This window comes from Delphinus delphis, chromosome 4 (assembly GCF_949987515.2).
Source record: "Delphinus delphis chromosome 4, mDelDel1.2, whole genome shotgun sequence".
Taxonomy (NCBI): domain Eukaryota; kingdom Metazoa; phylum Chordata; class Mammalia; order Artiodactyla; family Delphinidae; genus Delphinus; species Delphinus delphis.
This window is the reverse complement of record NC_082686.1, coordinates 27,779,841-27,801,143: the sequence shown is the minus strand read 5'-3', so window position 1 is coordinate 27,801,143 and position 21,303 is coordinate 27,779,841. Positions and strand designations below refer to the sequence as shown.

At 37.3% G+C, this 21,303-nt stretch overlaps 1 protein-coding gene across 2 annotated transcripts in view; it reads left to right on the top strand.

Moving 5' to 3' along the window:
- Positions 1-12,166: 12,166 nt before the first annotated feature.
- Positions 12,167-21,303, top strand: part of USP25 (ubiquitin specific peptidase 25) — a 140,217-nt gene continuing 131,080 nt past the window's right edge. The window contains exon 1 of one of the 2 annotated variants that reach the window (XM_060010467.1): positions 12,167-12,579. In XM_060010467.1, the coding sequence (XP_059866450.1) occupies positions 12,535-12,579 (45 nt within the window). In that variant the 5' untranslated portion in view covers positions 12,167-12,534. The remainder of the gene's footprint in view (positions 12,580-21,303) is intronic. The other variant, XM_060010466.1, reaches the window with a different exon arrangement.

The following is a 21,303-nucleotide window of genomic DNA, read 5'->3' as shown; positions in this document are numbered from 1 at the left end:
TTGTCTTCTAGAATTGTTATTAGATACCTGGAAAAATTGAAAAGCAATAAGAAAGATTTACAAATTAATTTTCATTCTAAAAAGTAAGGCATACATTTGTGTTTGAATGTGTGTCAATAAGATGCGCTGCCTGACAGCACAAGAATATTGTGAAAAACTATCACTATGTTTTAAAAATGACAAGTCAGAGTTAGGGCAAGAAATTAATGCAGACCAGACCACTTATACCTTGGAATTAGCATAGACTTGAATTAAAACTGAGATTGTTAAGAGTTCTTTTCTAATTGCACTGTAATAGAAAAAATCTATTTCTAGCCCTGTAATTTATTCATATTCATTCTATGACTCACATTTATGATTAAATATGGACACTGCCTGGATATTCATCTAGATATAAAGGAAAGAAAAAAGCTGTTTATCACCTTAAGGATAGAATTAGTAAAAAAACACATTAAGGTGTGAAAAATGAGCAACTATTAGTATGATATTTTATCCAAAATATGAAAGGCAACTACTTAACCTTCTAAATTCAATAAATCCTGTTATATAGGCAGAATATACTCTTTTCAAATGCCAACTTTATGTTCAGAAAAAAAACAAATACCAAAAAAAAAAACCCCACCAAAATCTGAAGAATCTTTTTATCTCCAAAAAAGAGAAGACAATAATTCCCAACTGTGTACATATTACTTGCATTCCTCAACAGCTTAGTCCAAGAATAAGAAAGTATCTTAGGTTTTCATTTAGCTGAATTGAGGAATAAGAATATATAAATTTCCCTAGATTTTTAGTTATTAATAAACAGAATATAAATATAATTTTTGGCTTTGAGGACATCCCTGAGTACAATTTTTTGTCATTAAGTTTTCTTTTTGTCAGTTGTTCCCAAAGAGAATATCAATGTTGAAACTCAGAAGCCAATTCCAATTTGTTTTAGTGCACGTCTAGTATCTGAGAGGTTTTCTATTTAATATTTAAACACGTTAATAAATATTTAAACAGCAAGTACTTGTGCTGGGTAAATTCTAACCACAGTAGAATGGAAACTACTTTACTGTTCCCAATTACCTTAAGTTGGTAATTCTCAGATATGAGGCTTTTTGATGTGTGATTGTATATGTGTGTGAGTGTGTGTGTATGTATGTGTAATCACTTTCAGTCTATTCAATGTAAAGTAATTTCCAGATTAATTTTGGGCCAAGTTGAATAAGCAATAAAGCTAGTTGGAAGATTAAAATGACTCTTCTTAAACTTTTTAGTATATGCTTTTGAACAAAATGAAAGTTTTAAGAGGAAACCAAAATTCTTTTCTTTTTTTTTCCTCTTATCTATTTACTATTATTATTATCCAATAATAATTATTTAACAAGAGATTTACCCTCTTAGCAATTTTTAATGTGTACAATATTATTAACTATAGGCACTATGTTGTACAGTAGTTTCTAAGATGTATTTTTCTTGCATAACCAAAACTTTGTACCATTTGACTAATACCTTCTCATTTCCCCTGCCCCATCCTTTTGGGGGTTGAGGTTATTTGTTTTCCTTCCGTCTTTGTCCGTGGAAAATATGAGATAATAAAAGTGAGTTATTTTAAGCCTCTGAGTTTGTGGTAATTTATTATGCAGCATAGAAAACTAATATGCAAGCCTATGGAATATTACAGGTAACTCTGGTAGCCTTTTACCATTATAATACGTTTTTGCATGTCTATATTCTCATACACTTCGTGAGAGCTGGACTCCTCTTTGGTTCTCTTTGTGTCTCTCTTCACTTAGTGCTTAAACATTCCTTGAATGTTCTTTTAATGAATAAATTAATGGATGAATTCCTTTTTGTTGTACTCTGGTTCTTTTTCAGTTCAATCTTTCTGCTAAGAAACTGCCCTTCCCATCTCCTCGTTTTATTCCTTCCTCTGACTGTTCTCAACTGGAGAAATGGTTATATCCAATAACCAGCCATTTCTGGTTATAATTAGCAAGTATTACCAATGCCAAGTATAGTGAAAGTTTATCCCCTTGGGTTTGGGTGTCCATGTGAGCTATTCAAATTAATGTATTGATATCTTTCTTCATATTCAATCATAAAGACATTTTTCCATTGGCATATCATCAGCTGTCACTTAACAATTACTAGGACATTCTTAAAATGGATTTCCCATAAAAGTTGTCCAATTAGAAATACTACAAGATACAATTACTCTATACATTCTGTTACTTAGGAAAAACTGTGTCAGTCAGGGTTCATTGTGACAGAAATCAATTCTGCCTTTAAGAAAATAGTGTTGGAAACCTACCTGGCAGTTGACAGGATAAAAAGAAGGATAGAGAATTTGGATTGGAAAAATAGGTCAGAACCAGGAGAAGATGGAAAGTTAGAACCCAAGCTAAAGTGATGACCTTCATGCTGTCAGTGTAGCGTGTTGCTACATTCCTGGCTTGACGCTGGACATCACTCACAAAGCCCTCATCACCACCATCCTCCCACTTGATCCCCACTCCCACCACCAGAAATAATTCTCAATTGTCTCTTTTTTTGCCTCACTAGCTAAAGATTCAGTGGACTGGGGAAGCATCTGATTGGCAGAGCATTCTATGGCACTGGGAGAGCAAGTATCTGGCATTCTGGTTTCTGTGGCAGTAGGTGGAACCCTACCTCTCACCAAGACACAATGGCCATCTGTCCAGACATGGGGTTTAGATAATGGGCTGCCTCCACCCAAAAACACAACCCCTGATACATCCAGTACAAAGTGTTGGTGTTTTTCTTAAAATAGGCTTAGTTGGATGGAATTGTTGAAAGAAAACAGATAAGAGTTTGCAGAAAGACTTGAAACAAGGACAGAGAAATCTGGAACATTAGAGTAAGATTATTTAATGGCCAAGTGTACAATCACTTTTGGCAATAGTTACATAAAGAAGGAGATAACCCCAAATGGTTCTGGAGAATTCTTGTCTTCCCAGAAATTGCCATTCATATGCACAGCTGTGGATAATTCCATTTAAGTGAATGAGGATTCTGCAACGTTCAAAAAATGTGATAGCCATACTGAAGAGTGTTTTTTTCCACCCAGTGTCTCCTACTCACCAGCTAACTGTTATAGAGGTTCTGGCTACAGGGTTTCCTGCCCATCTCCTCGAGGTAATTGGTTCAAAACAAATACAATAGGTTCATGATCATTTACTTCAAGTTTCTGTGAACCAAAAGTAAAGTTCAAGTTTTTAGTACCTTTATTCACTAGGCTGGGACACGAGACCTGTGCTGTCAATTACTTCTACTTCACTCTTTCTCCACCAAGGCCTATATCAAATGCCATGCTCTCTGTGAAACCTTGCTTTATTTTCTTAGACTAAGTCCATTTTTCCTTCCTTTGACTTCCAGTAATTTGTAAATAAATTTGCTTATTAACATCTCTTATTTTGTTGTTTATATTCTTGATTCTCCTACCAGATTGTGAGCTGTGTCAGAGTAAATACCATCTTCTTTAGGAAGAGTTAGGTGCTCCTTATTCCTGGTTTCCTCATTACCTGGTACACTATGACATTGTTTCTGTAGCTGACTCCCCAGCAGACTGTAGGCTTTTGGGGGTTGAGGTTATTTGTTTTCCTTCCATCTTTGTCCATGGTACTGAAATTCAAGAGTCAATAGGGTGGGATCATTGGTTTGTCTTAAGTGGACTGGTCATAAACAAGATATAATAAACTTCCATTTATTTGGCAAAATTATCATATTTTTGGAATTCCAGTGAAACTCATGTGTGTGTGTGTGTGTGTTTCTGTTTTTTTGGAAGTTAATCCTAACATGCCATGTGAAAAAGAGTTAGCATTACATCACTTACTCTTTGAAGATAGAAAAAAATAAAATTGAGGATTGAGTATAAGCCTTTAATATAAGAAAGCATATCTTCTTCATCTGTTATTGCTCTCCTGACAAAGATCTGCATAAGTGAGTGGTAAGTCAATACCACAATGTACCTTTTTGAATTCATTTTGAATAATGTTGGCAAATGAGGCAGTGTTGCAAAATATATTATCTTCTTAAATCAGCATACGTCAGAGCTAATACACTGGACTAAGAGTCAGATCTGATTTCTTTATTTTTTTATTTAATAAATATTTGCTGAGGTATTATGCTAGGTACAAGGTTTGACATGACCATACACTTGCTGTGTACTGTTGGCAAGTCACTCAACTGCCCTGAGACTAGGCTTCCATATTTGTAGAATGGATATAGAGTATGTCCTACCTTGTCTCATAGCATAGTTAGTGAGGGTCAAATGAGACACCATATATTCAAGTGATTAATATATGGTAAAGCACTTAAATATAAAGTTATAATACTTATTATGTTCTGTTATTTATAACATGTATAATATAGCTACAAATTATATTAGCTAGTGCAATAAAACTATATTTATTAAATAGCACTATAGCTAGCTCTCAAAACCAATTCCTAATTTCCATAATTTCATACTACCACAATATTATAATAACTTATAACAGTATCATACCTTTGAATTGTCCTCTACCATTTTCAGAGTACTTTGAAGTAAGTCTTCTTTGATTGTTTCAACAACAGAGAAAGTAAAGTCACCTACTCTGCTTTATTTTTTCATTCACATATTTCTAGGGATCTACTTTTCTACATGATAATTTCTAAATCTAGAGCTAAACTGACTTTTGAATGGTACTTAAGTAAGCAAGAAATTTTGGTTCAATTTATTTCTACCTCAGTTTCTCAAAGGATCACCATAGTGATACATGATACTTGAGAGACATAAAGAATTGTCAGATCAGTTTTATTTCTAGTTCTTGCAAAATGCCTGATGACAATGGAAGTCTACAGTAGTGGGTTTCAACATTTTTTAAATGGACTGCATTTTTTCTAGGACTGCTTTACACACTGAAAAATTAGTGAGGACCCTAATGAGATTTTAAGTCTGTAGGCTGTATACCCTTCATATTGGAAGTTACAGCTGAGAAATTTCAAAAATATTTATTCATTATTTCATTTAAAAACAAGAAATGCATTACATTTTGATATAAATATTGCTTTTATGAAAAGCGACCACCTTTTCCAAAACATAAAAGATGAGCGAGAAGGATGATATTGTTTTACATTTTTGGAAATCTCTGATATCTGGTTTAACAGAAGACAACAGAAATCTCTAATTTGCTTCTACATTCTATCTGTTACCACATATTGCTTGTGTTGAAGAATAAGAGGAAAATCTGGTCTCACACAGATATATAGTTGGAAAAAGGAGCATCTTGCAGACCCCCTGAAAGGGTTTTGAGGACCTCCAGGATCCATTAACCACACTTGAAAAATGGCTGGTCTACAGTGTAGAGGGTTTAAATGCCAAAGCTTTGAAGTCAGACAGACCTTCTACCTGAATTCAATCCAGTTTAATGTGTTTTGGTTGTGTGTCCTTGGATAATTTACTTAAATGATAAGACACAACTTCTTCCTCTGTGAAAAGAGTGTAATAATTCCAACTTCATGAGGTTGTGGTAAAGATTAAATTGCTCGGATTGTGAAGTGCTTAGCATAGGTCCTGGCCCACAGTAAGTGTATGGAAAACAGTAGCTGGCTCTAATGTATCATAGGCTGTTTCTCGTACCCTGCGCAAAATAGAAGGCCTAGAATAGTCAACCTAACTCAGCTGACAGTAGGACAGTCTTAGATGGAAGTTCTGAAATTGAAACCAATAGGATCTAATTTTAAAATATGCTATCCTATTTTCACTTATACAAGATTAATTCTCAGTTAATATTGCCACACAATTGCAGGTGTTTATGATAGCCCAAACTAAAGCTATGGTAGATTTGAACAGAACCATTTAACTAACCTTCACATAAAAAAATTCCATGCATTGTTGTTAATGCAAAACAGACCAAACTGCTAGACTGAGAAAATAGTAGATTATTGTATATACATCTCATTTTATAAGATGGTAATAGGTGTTCTAAATATACTAAAAACAGTTTCTGAAAGCCTAGAAAGTAGGAAAGGGGATTTTTAAAATTTGGTTTTATTCATTTACTTATTTTTAAAATTTATTTATTTTATTTTTGGCTGCTTTGGGTCTTCGTCGTTGCACATGGGTTTTCTCTAGTTGCAGTGAGCGGGAGCTACTCTTCGTTGCGGTGCATGGGCTTCACATTGCAGTGGCTTCTCTTGTTGCGGAGCACCACTCTAGGCGCATGGGCTTCGGTAGTTGTGGCACACAGGCTCAGTAGTTGTGGCTCATGGGCTCTAGAGTGCAGGCTCAGTAGTTGTGGTGCACGGGCTTAGTTGCTCCACAGCATGTGGGATCTTCCCAGACCAGGGCTCAAACCCATGTCCCCTGCACTGGCAGGTGGATTCTTAACCACTACGCCATGAGGGAAGCACTAAATTTGGTTTTATTTTTGTTTATAAATTCATTTTAATTACACTTATTGAGCACCTATTTAGCATAAACATTGTGCAGAATCCAAAAATGAGTAGCACTTCTGCCTAATCTTTAAGGTTTTTTTTCCTTTTGTTCTGTTTCTACTTGCTAATAGCTTTGTTCGTGCCAAAATAAATTTCTGACTTGCCATATCTCTAGTATGTATTTTTAAAAATTAAAGACATTTATATCTGAACTTTGTGTCCTTTTTACTATCCAAGAGAGAACACAAATGATCATCAAGGGTCTGAAATTAGTGGTAAACTAGTTGCCCAGGAATAACTAAACTAATTCTTTTGTACATTATATGATATATGAAACTATTACAGAAATGTCAGTAGAACAGTCCCTTCTTAGACTGTCAGATTTTGTAAACTGATCTCACTTAACTCTGCTACTTGTATTGTTTTCCTAGACTCAGAATATTCAAACCCAGCTGAATAATTCTTCTTGGTGTTCATCTAATGGTTTTAACTTCTCAATTTATAGATCATGTGGAATCCCTAATAATAATCATAGCAAGAACCTGCTCACATTTATTATATATTTACTTTGTGCCTCATGGTGTTCTAAATACTTTACATGTACTTAATCATGTAATCATCAAAATAACCCTATATTATTATTCTCATTTTATAGATTACTGAGACCCAGAGAACATATGACAGTAAAGGTCGTGTCAGAAAAACACAGTACTCTCTGAATATTTAAATCAAGGGATAATTCAAAGGATTGGTTACACAGGTAAGGGAGGAGTACACCAAAGAGGGACAGTGAGTTAAATCAGAGTTTAGCAACAGCAAGAAATTATTATGACTCTTAATTTGGAGAGATGATGGGAGGAGGCAAGGTTTCCAGAGCTCAGGGACTTGCTTCACCAGGAGAACCTTGAACCAGGGTAGGTCAATCTGGTGAAAAGTGGAACCACCGAAGAGACATAGCTCAAAGAGATGCCCCCAAGGGGAGAGGGAGAAGGAGAAAGCAGAATGGCCTGGCTTCTCCCTTTCTCTCACATTCTAATACCCCACCTATCCCTTTCATTGGCCAATCCATTCTGAAGCCAGCTGAGCTGAGAGCATGGGATATGCATGGGTAGTTCTTCCGTGATTCAGAGCAGAGCAATAGAAGTGCAAGGAATGTTCCTGATAGCAACTAGGCAAGGAATATGCAGAAGGCTTTAGGAAGCTGGCCAAGATAAACCAGCTATCAGTCTTTCAGTGGCTCTTTGGGATTTGGACATACGTAGTAATCATATGCCCTGAATAAGGGAGATGGAGGTTTCGAAAAGTGACATTAGTCACTTTCTGATGTGTTTTTTTCTGCCCATATATGTCATAGGATAATTTCAGGGAATGTTTGCCTACCACTATAGCAGGGGAAGAGAGGTAAGAAATGAGAAAGGGTCTGGGATTCTAAACCATTTTCAGTGTCAGAGTATGCCTTTGAGCATGTTCAAGGTAAGAAGAACAAGTGATTCATGCAAGAAATCTCCACTTTATTGTACTGTCTCTCAGTTGATGAAGTATAGCTTTTTCTCCACGTAGATCTTGCTTTCAAAGTAGACCTTGCAAAGATATAGTTCACATTCAACTAGAATCTGTTTTCAGTTTTTCAAAACTATTCTAATTGGAAGTGTCAATATTGGCAGAAAATGTGGAGATACTATCTTTTAATGTGTTAATGCATCCCTTGACAATCTAAGAGGTTATGGGATGGGGCAGGAAAACAGGATATTTGACGTCACATAGGCATGAAGTATAGGATTATAAGTAAAGTAGGCTAAATATAACTGCTATGAGCTGAATTTTGTTCCCTTAAAGTTCATAGTTTGTCCCAACCCCTAGTACCTCAGAATATAACCATATTTGGAGGTAAGATCTTTAAGGAGGGATTAAGTTAAAATGAGGCTGTTAGAGTGGGGCCCTAATCCAATATGATTGGTCCTTATAAAAAGAGAAAGAGACACCAGGGGAGTGTGTATACAGAGCGTCAACCAAATATGCAGAGGCAGCATCTGCAAGCCCAGGAAAGAGGCAGCAGGAGAAACCAACCCTGCTGGTACCTTGATCTTTGACTTCTAGCCTCCAGAACTGTGAGAAAATAAATTTCTGTTGTTTAAGCCACTCAGTCCATGGTATCTTGTCATGGCTGCCCTAGCAAACAAATATGCTGACCAAAGAAGCAACATCTGGAGACTCTCAGTGTGGGAGGCATTATTGATGGCTGGAGATCCTAATAGTGATATATTTATAAAACAATATGGCTGCCAGGACCACAAAGCTGTCAGATTGGAATGAGAAGTTAGAGTTAGACACACACTGTAAAAGTGTAAATACACTTGTTTTTCTCTCCTTCATGGCTGTCCATTTAATTCAATATGCATTTTATTGTGCATGTATTAGTCAGGAAGTACTCTTACAGGTTCCAATCTGAACACTCTATTGCTGAGTGGTGCTATTGTGACATCATAGAAACCTCCTCTTTGAATGATTGCTTATGGTTCCCTTATTGGTGGAAACAAAATTGTCCCAGAATGTCAATACACCTTAAGAAGAAAAATAATTCCAATCCTCTTCAAAGTAGATTTAAAAAACACTCTTCTGTTGTGGCAATTGTTCAAATCTACCCTGTGAACTGAATGTTTCTCACTTGTTCATATCTTACAGATGTGCTTTGGCAACATATTAGACTTTGGGTGTCCAGAAACAGATTTTCAAACCCTTTCTAAATGAAAAGAAATAAAGAGTCAGGATAGAATAATACCACCCTTTCTAAATGAAAAGAAATAAAGAGTCAGGATAGAATAATACCAATGTCCTTGGTTCATATATAAGATATAATATTAAATATTGTTAGAAACATCATTTTGATCCACAATAGAAAAACAGACTTTGTGTTAAAATCTAAACATTTAAACAACCTAAATATCCATCGACAGATGAATGGATAAAGAAAATGTGGTACGTATATACAATGGAGTACTACTCAGGCATAAGAAAGAATGAAATAATGCCATTTGCAGCAACATGGATGCAACTAGAGATTATCATACTAAGTGAAGTAAGTCAGAAAGAGAAAGACAAACACCATATGATATCACTTATATGTGGAATCTAAAATATGGCACAAATGAACCTATCTATGAAACAGAAACAGACAGACATAGAGAACAGACTTGTGGTTGCCAAGACAGACATAGAGAACAGACTTGTGGGGAGCAGGGTTGGGGGAGGGATGGATTGGGAGTTTGGGGTTAGTAGATGCAAACGATTACATATAGAATGACTAAGCAACAAGGTCCTACTGTATAGCACAGGGAACTATATTCAGTATCCTGGGATAAGCCATAACAGAAAAGAGTTTAAAAAAGAATGTATATATGTGCATAACTGAGTCACTTTGCTGTACAGCAGAAAGTAACACAACCTTGTAAATCAACTATACTTTAATAAAAATAAATTTAAAAAACTAAACATTAAATTTTATATGAAATTTATCACCTTACTTGCTTACCTAAGTGTCAACAATCCAGAGCAATGCAATAATTTAGGAATTATTAAATAATATAATGGGGATATATAATTCCAGCAACCATCCATATTAAGGCTGACGCATGAACAGCAAAACTGATACTGGGGCACATTTTAACAATGATTTAGGATATCTGGCAATGCGTCTTATGTGCAAATTTATCTCAAATTCTCACATTTTTATCCTCTATTCATTCCGATTGTATGCTTTCTGGAAAAAAAAAATACCTATAAGGAAACATGAAATTTACTTCTTAAAGTTCTACAAAACCACAATTAAGATTTAAAGAAAATTAAATAGGAAACCATCAAAAGTGATTAGGGTACAAATTACCCTATAAAGAGTTTTATTTGGTAATAGTATAGTAAGCACTGGTAAGATAATTTTTTGTGGAACTAAAATCTAACTCAGGGGTGGGATAGGGAGGGTGGGAGGGAGGGAGATGCGAGAGGGAAGAAATATGGGGTTATATGTATACGTACAGCTGATTCACTTTGTTATAAAGCAGAAACTAACACACCATTGTAAAGCAATTATACTCCAATAAAGATGTTTAAAAAACTAAAAATTAAAAAATAAAATCTAACTCAGAGGAACATTTATTGCCAAATTCTAGAAACTAAACTAGTATCTGGCAATATCCTTATAAAACCACGGTACCAGATTTTTATGTTAAATTTAACTTTCTTAAATTCAAATGTCATGAACTGGATAGATTTTAAAAAAAAATCTGTAACACAGACAAACTTGGAGTTGATATGTAGAAAGAATTTTCATCTATAAATGAGGAAAAATGGGCTGTAGTAAGCTTTTGTTGACAAGTCACCCTCTTTGGGTCTCAGTGTTATAAAAAATGTGTGCATTCTATCAGAACTGTTGCATTATTCCTTAAAATTCTGGGTTTCCAACCACTTCACAATCTTTCAAATTCTTCTGTTAAAGATGTAAAATAAAATTTGTAATCTGTCAAAATCAAATGAGCAAATAAACATGAAGACTCAAGAGAAAGACCTCAAAAGCGATTGAAGACATCTAAGGGTGCAGAGCAAAGACAGTTTGTAAAGTGCACAGATTGATTACAAAACCTTAGGAGTTACTGTAATCCATGATTATTAAATAAAACCTGATATTTCAATGATCACGTACCAAACTTGCTTTTCTTGCCATCAGATTAAAAACTGTATCCAGATTTGCATATGTGTGCATTGTATTTGTGACAATACGCACTGATTATTCCCCCTCTCCCGCCACACCATCACCCTCACGTCCCTATCTGCTTCCTATCCCCAGATTAGCTCCTGAAACTTAAGATATTTTTGAGGCTACAGATTGCTTTCTCAATATTAGGTTTTCCTTACAATGCCACATATAGTCAAGTATTCCAAGCAGGGTGGTTAACAGATAATTGTTTGGCAACTGGGATATTAGGTGATGTATACCATCTAAGCAGTGATACTTTTGTAATATTGTCTGTTGTATAGACCGTATTTCATTTATATCAAACCTTTGGAAAATATACCTTATTTCTCCAGAGCCTAGCAGTGACTGGCACACGTTTGAATGAAAGAAGTAGACAGAGAATATCAATATTCATTTACGTAATGATTAGTTAAGGAATAAAGTACATTCCAGTATAAGGGCTTCTGACAGCCTTTTGCTTAAACCACACTTGACTTTTCCCTTCGGGCGAGTATACTGCTTGTGAAATTCCTAGAAAGGCCAGAGACATAGAAAGGAGCTGGGATTCGGGACCCAAAGCGGTTTTGGGACGTTATGCGGCCTGGAGAGAAATGTTTTGTCTTGGAGGAGTTCGGAAAGCCAGCGATCTAACAAATTCTGGGCACAGAGAGAAACGCTGCCCTCCCGCCTCGGCTTGGAGCATCGCGGAGCCAAGGGCAGGCGTCGCGCAACCTGCCGCAGGGGCGGCTCCGAGGCCCGGCCCACGTGGCGCTCCCTCGCTCCACCCCCGGGAGCGCGGGTACGGGGGGTGGGGCTCCGGGGCGGCTCCGCCCCGCCCCACCGCCCCGCGGGTCATAATGTAGGGTTAGGGCGGCCGGAGGGCGGGGCTCGGCGCGGGAGGAGCCGCCGGGCGGGGGCGGTGACGACTGTTGGGGGAGGGGAGGGGAGGGGAGGAGGAGTCGCGGCGGGAGGAGGAGGACAGCGCCATTCCGGCCGCTCCCTCTGTCCCTTCTCCCTTCCCCGCAGTGGCCCGCGAGCCGCCAGCGAAGGAGCGCGTGAGTGACGCGTCCGGACTTGCTCGCGCCCTCCCGCGCCGAGTGTCCGCCGCCCCGCTCATGGCCCGGGCCGCGGCCGACGAGCCGTGCTGAGGCGGGCCGCGCGGAGTCGTGGGGCCGCCGCCGTGGCCCTTGCTGTCTGCGCCTGGCCGCCAGCCCGCGGTGCCCGCGCACGCCGGCCGCCATCGCCTTCGCGCCTGGCTGGCGGGGGCGCTGTCCTCCCCGGCCGTCCGCGCCGCTCCCTGGAGCTCGGCGGAGCGTGGCAGTCAGGGCCGGCGGAGGCTCGAGGAGCCGGACGCCGCCGCCGGTGTCGCCGCCGGCGCTGCGGGGGCCATGACCGTGGAGCAGAACGTGCTGCAGCAGAGCGCGGCGCAGAAGGTGAGGCGAAGCCGCGAGCCGGTGCGGCCCGGCCCCGCTCCTCCTTCTGACATGCCGCCCTCACCCGCCTCGGCCGGGACCTCCCCGGCCTCCCCCGCTGCCGCCCGGGCCTCCGCTGCCCTGGGCTTCCCCCTTGCTGCCCCCCGCCCCTACGCGCTTTGGGGGCGTCGCGCCCAGTTCCGGGCTGCGTGTGGAAAGCGGGGTGTAGTTAGCGTGTTTCAGTCCACTTCCTTCTTGCCGATTGTTTTCCTGTAACAGACGGTGCCGGGTATTTGGTTGAGCGCGACCTCACATTCCTACACTCCTCTATATGGCTTCTTAATTAAACTTTATCTTCCTCCTCTTTTATAAAAAAGGAATAGCCAGTTGTCATCCCTTCTGAACCCAGTTTTTATTTCCAAGGTAGAAACATTCCAGGCCTGCTATTTTGCAAAAGGGTCTCCACCAGAATTGAATAGTCGGCCTGGCGGGACAGGTACATTAACCAGGTAGACTCGGTGTAAAAGTAGAGGATTTGGCTGGTTCCTTTTCCTTTCTTCCTCCCTCCCTCCCTTCCCTCCCTTCCTTCCCTTCGTTCCTTTCCTTCCTCCCTTCCTTCCTTCCTTCCGTTTCTTTTTCTTTTCTTTTTTTTTCTTTTTTGAATATAGAAACTGTCCCTTAAGGAAACCTTTCTGGCCGTGTTTATTCCAGGAATCCTTTGTCCCCTAAGTTTGACCTTGTTCCATCGTTCACCCTTTACTCTTGCCTTAGTCACACATTCGAATGGTCACTCACTTAAGAATAAAATCTGCGTGAAGTTTCAGATCTTTTACGTTAAGTAATGAGAGATGCTACTTTTTTTCTAGATTTTGCTTTCAGAATCTCAAGTGCACTATCACGGCTTGCACCATATCCTGAAAAGTAGTTGGCTATGACTTAATTTTTTTGGGGGGGGGGTGATCATTGGTGTGAAAAGCATTTTGGGCAAAAGGAAAACATTGCTTTACTCGTCTTGGAATTATGGGGGTAACCAGCGTTTACAGAGAGCAGCTACCAAAAGTATATTTGATTTTTCTGGGAGAGTAGTGAATGCCCCACCCTGTTGTAGTTTTGGCATTGTTATATCCTACCTGTGCTTGATTTTAGAATAAGGGCTGCTGTCCTGCTGACTATGTGTATACACGCAGCTTGCTAAGTTTTTGCTTTGAGATTATTTTTAGAATTTTATTATAGTACTTGAGGTAATTGAAGATGCTCAAGAATTTTGGAAAGCAAGGATAGTGCATTGTTAGTTTAGGCGCTTTGGGAAACTTGTCTTTGGAACTCTTGTGTGCTGTACTGGTTAATTTAGAAGACTATTGCAGACTGCAGTTTATTTACAGTGAAATAATTCTAGATTTAATAATGGGAGTTTAGAACAGTTTATCTCCTAATCCCCTCCATTCTGTTTGGAATACCTTAAACTTCAGTTTTTGATGTTGAGTATGACAAAGTCTTAACACTTAGAGGAGAATCTTGTGGTCATATGTATACTAAGCAATATTTAATAGGTTTGGTGTCGCTTCTGTTTATAGTTGTGTCCAAAGTTGAATATTAAAGGCTATGTGTTACAAAGTGGGAAATATAACTATTTTTCACATCTCTTAAATTTGAACATTGGCAAGAAATTTGTGAGTTTTTTAAATTGATTTTGGACTAAAGTACTTCTTTAGCATAAAATTAGGTAATGCAGATCTGCCCAATTCAGAGGTTTATGCATAAAATTGTGAATCAAGAATCAAATTACTGAAAGTGGTCCTGGCCACCAAGTCCAGTTTCCTAGTTTACTGAGTCCCCTCTTTAAACAAAGGGAGTAGTTGTTAGTCTAAAATATTACCATTATGATGCTGTTTTTAGTGTGTGTCTGTCAGATCATCTCATTGATACTGTGGACATTTTTTTAGAGCAATACAATTGCATTTATTTTTATACTTCCATCATGGTGTTTATGTATTATTTTTAAAAGAAACATGTAATGTGTTTGCTTTCTATATCAATATACTATTACTTTGTTACTCAGAACTATTTAAAAATATTCGTATAGGTTCAAATACCTTAAACCATCCACTTAAAATGAATTGACAATTTAAATCCACCGTGCTAGTAACTAGGAAGTAGACTTCAAGCTAGTAACTAGGAAATGAACTACTTTAGAAGAAACAAAAGTGAAACTCTTTGCTTTTAAATTAGAAACTTTATGAATTATTAGTAAAACGAGAATTGCCTAGTGCATATTGCATAACCAAAATCTTAGCCTGTTTTCTGCTGTCCTTTAAAAAATTGTGTGTTGTATGCTCATGTATAATATTAGCTTTATATAAAGAGCCATATTTTGGTAGTTGGAACAGTTTTCTATTTTTCAAGATTTTTTTTTCTTCCAGAAGGATGTATGATTAAAAAAAAAAAAAGCACAACACTCATATGTCTTTTGTCACCTACAGAGTAGCTTGTCACAGGGTAACATAAGGCAAGGGCTGTCTTTTCCTCTGATGTGTTCTTTGCTTGATTGCTCAAGTTTAGCCATGGCAGGGAGTTATGAGATTAATTGTAACTGCAGAGAGCTGTTTTTTTGAGGTTTAAGATGATACAGGTGAAGTGGAGTTGGCAGCAGATTAGCTACAGTTAAAATCTGTCATAATTTTGTTCTTGAACATGTGTATTCGGCCTTTGTGCTTGATATTTACCGAAGTGTAGGATCCTTGCATCTCAGAAATTTGATTCATAGATTCAGGTCCCAAATAAGGATTTTTTAAAAAAATACATCTTTATTGGAGTATAATTGCTTCACAATGCTGTGCTAGTTTCTGTTGTAGAACAAAGTGAATCAGCCGTATGCATACATGTATCCCCATATCCTCTCTTGAGCCTCCCTCCCACCCTCCCTATCCCACCCCTCTAGGTGGTGGCAAAGCACCAAGCTGATCTTCCTGTGCTATGCTGCTGAGTAGCATTGACATATATACACTACCAAATAAGGATTCTTTAGGGCAGCAATATAGTAGCCTTCCTCTCAGGGACCAAATTAATTTGTAGAGTTAAGTGAGCTGGATACTATTTTCATTAAATGTATCCTCCTGAGTTAAATAAAACATAAGGTTCATAAGGGAAGGTATTTTGCCTATTTCATTTCACCCTAGGGCTTAGAACAGCTCCCTGCACTTAGTAGGTTTCAGTAAATATTTGATGAATGAGTGAGTGTTTTCTAAAAGGAATGCAAGCGCAGGGGTTATTTTAGTTCCCTAACTGAATCTCACGATTTAACATTATTGAGAAACGATGAAAGCTCGAAACTGTGGACAACTGTTAGAATAAAGATGGTGTAGTGAAAAGACTAGGATGTGGGTTGATCTAAATCACCTTTCTATGACCTTGGGCAAGTCATTAAATGCCTCTGAATCTTCTTTTAAAGCCTTAAAGTTAGTATGATTAGACATGAGCAACTTTTTAAGATCTGAGTGTTTAGTGTAGCAAAGCATACATTTATTCCAGACAGGGAGGATAAAAAAGAAATAGTAGAGGATGGAGGCAGAAGGAATCTTATGGATCAACAGTCAACTTTCACTTAGTTATACTGGGGGTTAGGTGGGAAGGATGTCACAGATTAACCAAATTAAGAGTTAAAACAAAACTTGCAAAACAATACAAGCTGAATTCAGGGTAAATTTCTTAGTTAAAATAATGTGGTATTTTCTAATTTAGGTATTATCTAAAGTTATAAAAATATAATACAACATTTCAAGGGACAGTTAACATTATATAAATCACTCTAAACATTATATAAAATGGATATTCTTTAGTATGAAATAGTTGGTTATCTTGGTATTAGCATAAGACTTGGTTTGCAGAGAGAAAGGGATCCAGCTGCTTATTCCCTTTTTACTCCTTTCTTTTCTCACCTAATTTTGATTTGTTATTCTAACATTGTATCCAGCTGCCTTAATGAATTTTCATTAGTTCTACTATTCTGTTGATATTCTTCAATATTCTTTGTATGCAGGCCATATCATTTGCAAATAATTATCATTTGACCTCCTCTTTGCCAATCTTTACACCTCTTTACTCATAAACTGTTTCATTGTTTTAGCTAAGATTACAGAATACTACTAGGGTTAATACTAGTTTCTGTTATGTATTGTTTCATTGTAATATGAAATGTCCTTACAGTTACACGTTTTTAAAATGCTTTGAAATCAGATTTAGATGTTGACTCTTTATCACATGTCTTTTGTTTTGTTTTTTTTTGCGGTACGCGGGCCTCTCACTGTTGTGGCCTCTCCCGTTGTGGGGCACAGGCTCCGGACGCGCAGGCTCAGCGGCCATGGCTCACGGGCCCAGCCGCTCCGCGGCATGTGGGATCTTCCCGGACCGGGGCACAAACCCGTGTTCCCTGCATCGGCAGGCGGACTCTCAACCACTGCACCACCAGGGAAGCCCTGTACATGAGGTTTTAATGATCATATGAAAAGGATATGTATTTTTTTGAGAGTTATAGAGTTCTATATTTATATATTAAATGAACACTTATAGTGTCATTTGAATATTTCATGTTTTTTTCTTTATGTCTTAAATTCTGAGAGATACTGACATCTCTACTTTTAATGTAATTTCATCAAATTATCTTTGTATTTCTAATGGATCTAATCCAAACTTGTGTTTTTGCTGGTCTTTTAGTAAGATTTCGTCATTTCCATATATAGTGATAACAAATTTAATCCTTTTATTGCCCTCTGACTTTGATTTATTTAAAGAGCCTTTTCTGCTCTTTTAATTCTAAACGAATATATTTAAGCATGTTTTTTCTATAAATAATTAATAGTTTTCTCTCCTTCCCTGTGCCCTCAATAAGATAAGACTGTTTAGCATACTTTTACTTATAGCATTCTTGATTTTGTTGGGATAATATGGAATTCTAATTTAAATGATGATATTTAAAATTTTTTACAATATACCTTTCATCAAAAATATTACTTAATTGTGTTACATGTTAGTAGCTAATAAGTTTTTAAAAATAGGTGTTTAGGTGTTTAATTTTAACTATGTTTTTCTGTGTAGTTTAATACCGTTTGATTTTTTTTGGTAGATAAGTTGTTAACCCTCTGTATAAGCTTATAAGATTTCTTCTTTGGTTTTAGAGTGCAGAAATTTCACACACGTGTGTGTGAGTGTGTGTGTGTGTGTGTGTGTGTGTGTGTGTGTATTTTTAACCATCCTGGCGAGGATTTTTGATCTGAAAACTTTAGTGTTCTTCTCAGGAAAAAGATATATATTTAAGAATTATTACTTCTACTCTATTCCTTTTTTCTTTCTCCTTCTGAAACTACATTATTTGAATATTAGATACCATTTATCTCTGTACCTTGCTTCAAATTTCATTTTATAATTTCTTTCCCTTTTTGCTCTATGTGCTAGGATAACTTTTAACTTTGTCTACATTATTATTTTTGTAATGCCAATTCTGCATTTACTCCCTCCACAGGTGGTGAGATATTTTTTTGTGGATTTGTTTTAATAATGTATACACTAGTTGGTTCTGAAGTACACAGAATTGAATTAATCATAAACGTTGGATCATGATCAGCTCTCTATGCAAATGTTTTTATTTACTTATGAAATAGCATATTAATCTTTAATGATAAGCACACATTGAATGCACTACTTAAAACACAAGTGAGAACTTTGAAAGGAACCTATATCTAACCGTATAGTCCCCTCATCGCATCCCTCCATTTTCATTTGAGATTGTAATCAGCTTGAATCCTGTTTTCATTTTCCCCTTGAGTTCCTTTTTATTGCCGCTCTGAATTCCTGAAGGTATATGTTTTTAATTTTAGTTGTTTTAACTTTGGAAACTTTTTTCACCTTGATATATAAATGAAATTCATCTATATAGTAGTAAGAATTTTAAAGTTATGTTTGTAACATCTAGATCTTATTCTGTCTGTACTTAATATTTTGTACCTGGTGTGAGGTAGGGATCCAATTTAATTTTTATTTTGTATATGATTTTTTGTTGTTGTTAATCTTACCTTATTGAAAAGTTAATGCTCTCCCCCACTGAACTGACAGACCATCTCTGTCATATATAAAAGCTTTATGGAAAATTTTTTCACCCTCTGCTGTTTTGTTCCGTCATTTGTTTTGTGAATACCGTCCTGTCTTTGTTGCTTTGGCTTCATAGTAATCTCTAGTACTGAAAAAATAAGTTTGCCCCTCTTCTTCCGAAGTATTATGGTACTTTATCTTCCTTAGAAAGTTTAGCATAATTTTACCAAGTTCTCTGAAAAACCCTGTTTGAGTTTTTTAGTAATTTTATTGAATCTATATACCAATTTGGGATCATTAACATCTTTATGATTGAGTCTTTCTATCCATGAACAGGGTATACTTCTTTTTATTTAGGTCTTCTTTAATTTTTTTTTTTTTTTTTTTAGTTTATAATTTTAACAGTAGAATTCTTACACATTGTTTGTCCTATGTAGTTGATACTTTCTGATAACAATAATATGTGGTGCTTTAAAATGTTTGTTATTTGTTACTGGTGTGTATGAATGCAGCTAGCTTTTGGATAGTGATCTTATATTTAGCCACCTTGCTAAACTTTATTCTAATACTTCCATAGATAATTTTGGAATGTCTACATAAAAGATATCATAAATAAATCATGACAGTTTTATTTATTTGCAATTTCTATGCCTATAATTTCATTTTTTCTTATACTAGGTAAGACATATGATAAATGTTGTTTAGAAGTGATGATAGTGGATGTTTTTGTTTTATTGCTGCTTTTATTTATTTTTTTTTTAATTTATTTATTTTTTCGGCTTCACCCCCTAACAAATGAACAAATGGTTTGGTTTATTTTCTTTCTTGTTTTTTACTCTTGTGAACTAAAACATGCCAGTCTATTCTGGGACACTGATAGTATAAGATCACACCCTTAAATGTAATAATTTCTAAGCTAATGTCACCCTAGGAGACCTTTATAAACAGCTATCCAGAGTTTTCTTGCTACACCCTGATCTTGTCATAGTGAAACAGAGCAGGACCCTATGGTCCTTGCCCCCCACCCCCCCGCCATGTCCTTAGCCTGCCTTTGTAAAAAAATTAATTAATTAATTAATTTATTGGCTGCATTGGCTCTTTGTTGCTGCACGGGCTTTCTCTAGTTGTGGTGAGTGGGGCTACTCTTCGTTGTGGTGCGCAGGCTTCTCATTGGAGTGGCTTCTCCTGTTGCGGAGCACAGGCTCTATGTGTGTGGGCTTCAGTAGTTGCAGCATGTGAGCTCAATAGTTGTGGCTTGTGGGCTCTAGAGCACAGGCTCAGTAGTTGTGGTGCACGGGCTTAGTTGCTGTGTGGCATGTGGGACCTTCCTGGACCAGGGCTTGAACCCGTGTCCCATGCATTGGCAGGCAGATTCTTAACCACTGCACCACCAAGGAAGTCCCAGCCTGCCTTTTGTCTGTGGAAAAACTTATCGATGACTTCATTTTAATCCTCCTCCCTTATTTTCCCCATGATTTCTCCATCCAGTTTTAGTAATGTTTTATGGTATCTCTGTTAACTGCCTCACATCCTTCTTTATTGCTGTTTTTAAAGGACAGTTCGTTACTTTGTTACCTGATATACTTCTAAAGTATTTCTCTTGGACAAATACATAGGAGTGGAATTGTTGTAAGATATGGCTAAATGTTTATTCAAAATGGTTATACCATTGTACATTCCCATCAGCAATGTATGAGAGTTCCAGTTGGTCTATATCTTTGTTAACACTTGGTATTGTCAATTTTTATATTTTAGCCATTTTAATGAGTATGTAGTGGTGTCAATGTGTATTTCCCTAATGACTAATGGTTTTGGACATCTTTTCATGTGCTTATTGGCTATTTTTGGATGACTTTTAAGTATTGTTTCTCATTTATTATTCAGTTTTACATTCTCACAGGATCAGCAATAACAAAAGCTACTTATTTTTCCAAGTCTGAAAATGGCAAAAAAGTTAAAGATGTTCCTAGAGGTAAAACACTTAGGAGCATGTACTGATATGCTTACAAAACAAAATGAAATTGCACAATTTTTCCTTCATTTTATATTTTTTAAAGTAATACCTCATAAAGAATGCTCACTACTGAGGAATGAAAAGCCTTTTCTTCTTCATGCCTCAGACTAACATTAATCACTTTAATAATTAATAGCACACACAAGAATAATCTTTATGATGTGTATTTTTCCCCACAGGGTACAAAAGTACTTTCACATTGTAGTTAGCTTGGAAGTTTGGAAAGAACTTGGGGGACCAATGATGGGGTGGGATGAACTGTGGACAGGTAAACAATTGAGCAGAGAAAGACTTTTCTTACGGTTTTTGGTCCATGTGAGAATGAGACAGAAGAATAGCTTGTTTTGAACTAGAAACTTATTATTTGTTGGGTTTTTGTTGGTGGTGTTCAGCCTGGAAGTGGCTCTGTTGGGGTGAGTGGCACTAACTTTGAGGACAGGTTTGGCTGCAGAGCTGAGAGCTAGGTCCTTAGTGAAGAGGAAAGATGTGGGGGAGGAGTATAGAGAGAGGGACCAGGAATGAAGAACCATTAGTGGCCGGGATCTGATGCTGTGCTTGCACTAATGTGAGAACCAACCATACACCTGCATATATAAAAGTTTATGCATCATAATTTGAGCCAGAATACATGCAAGCTTGGGCTGGAGGTG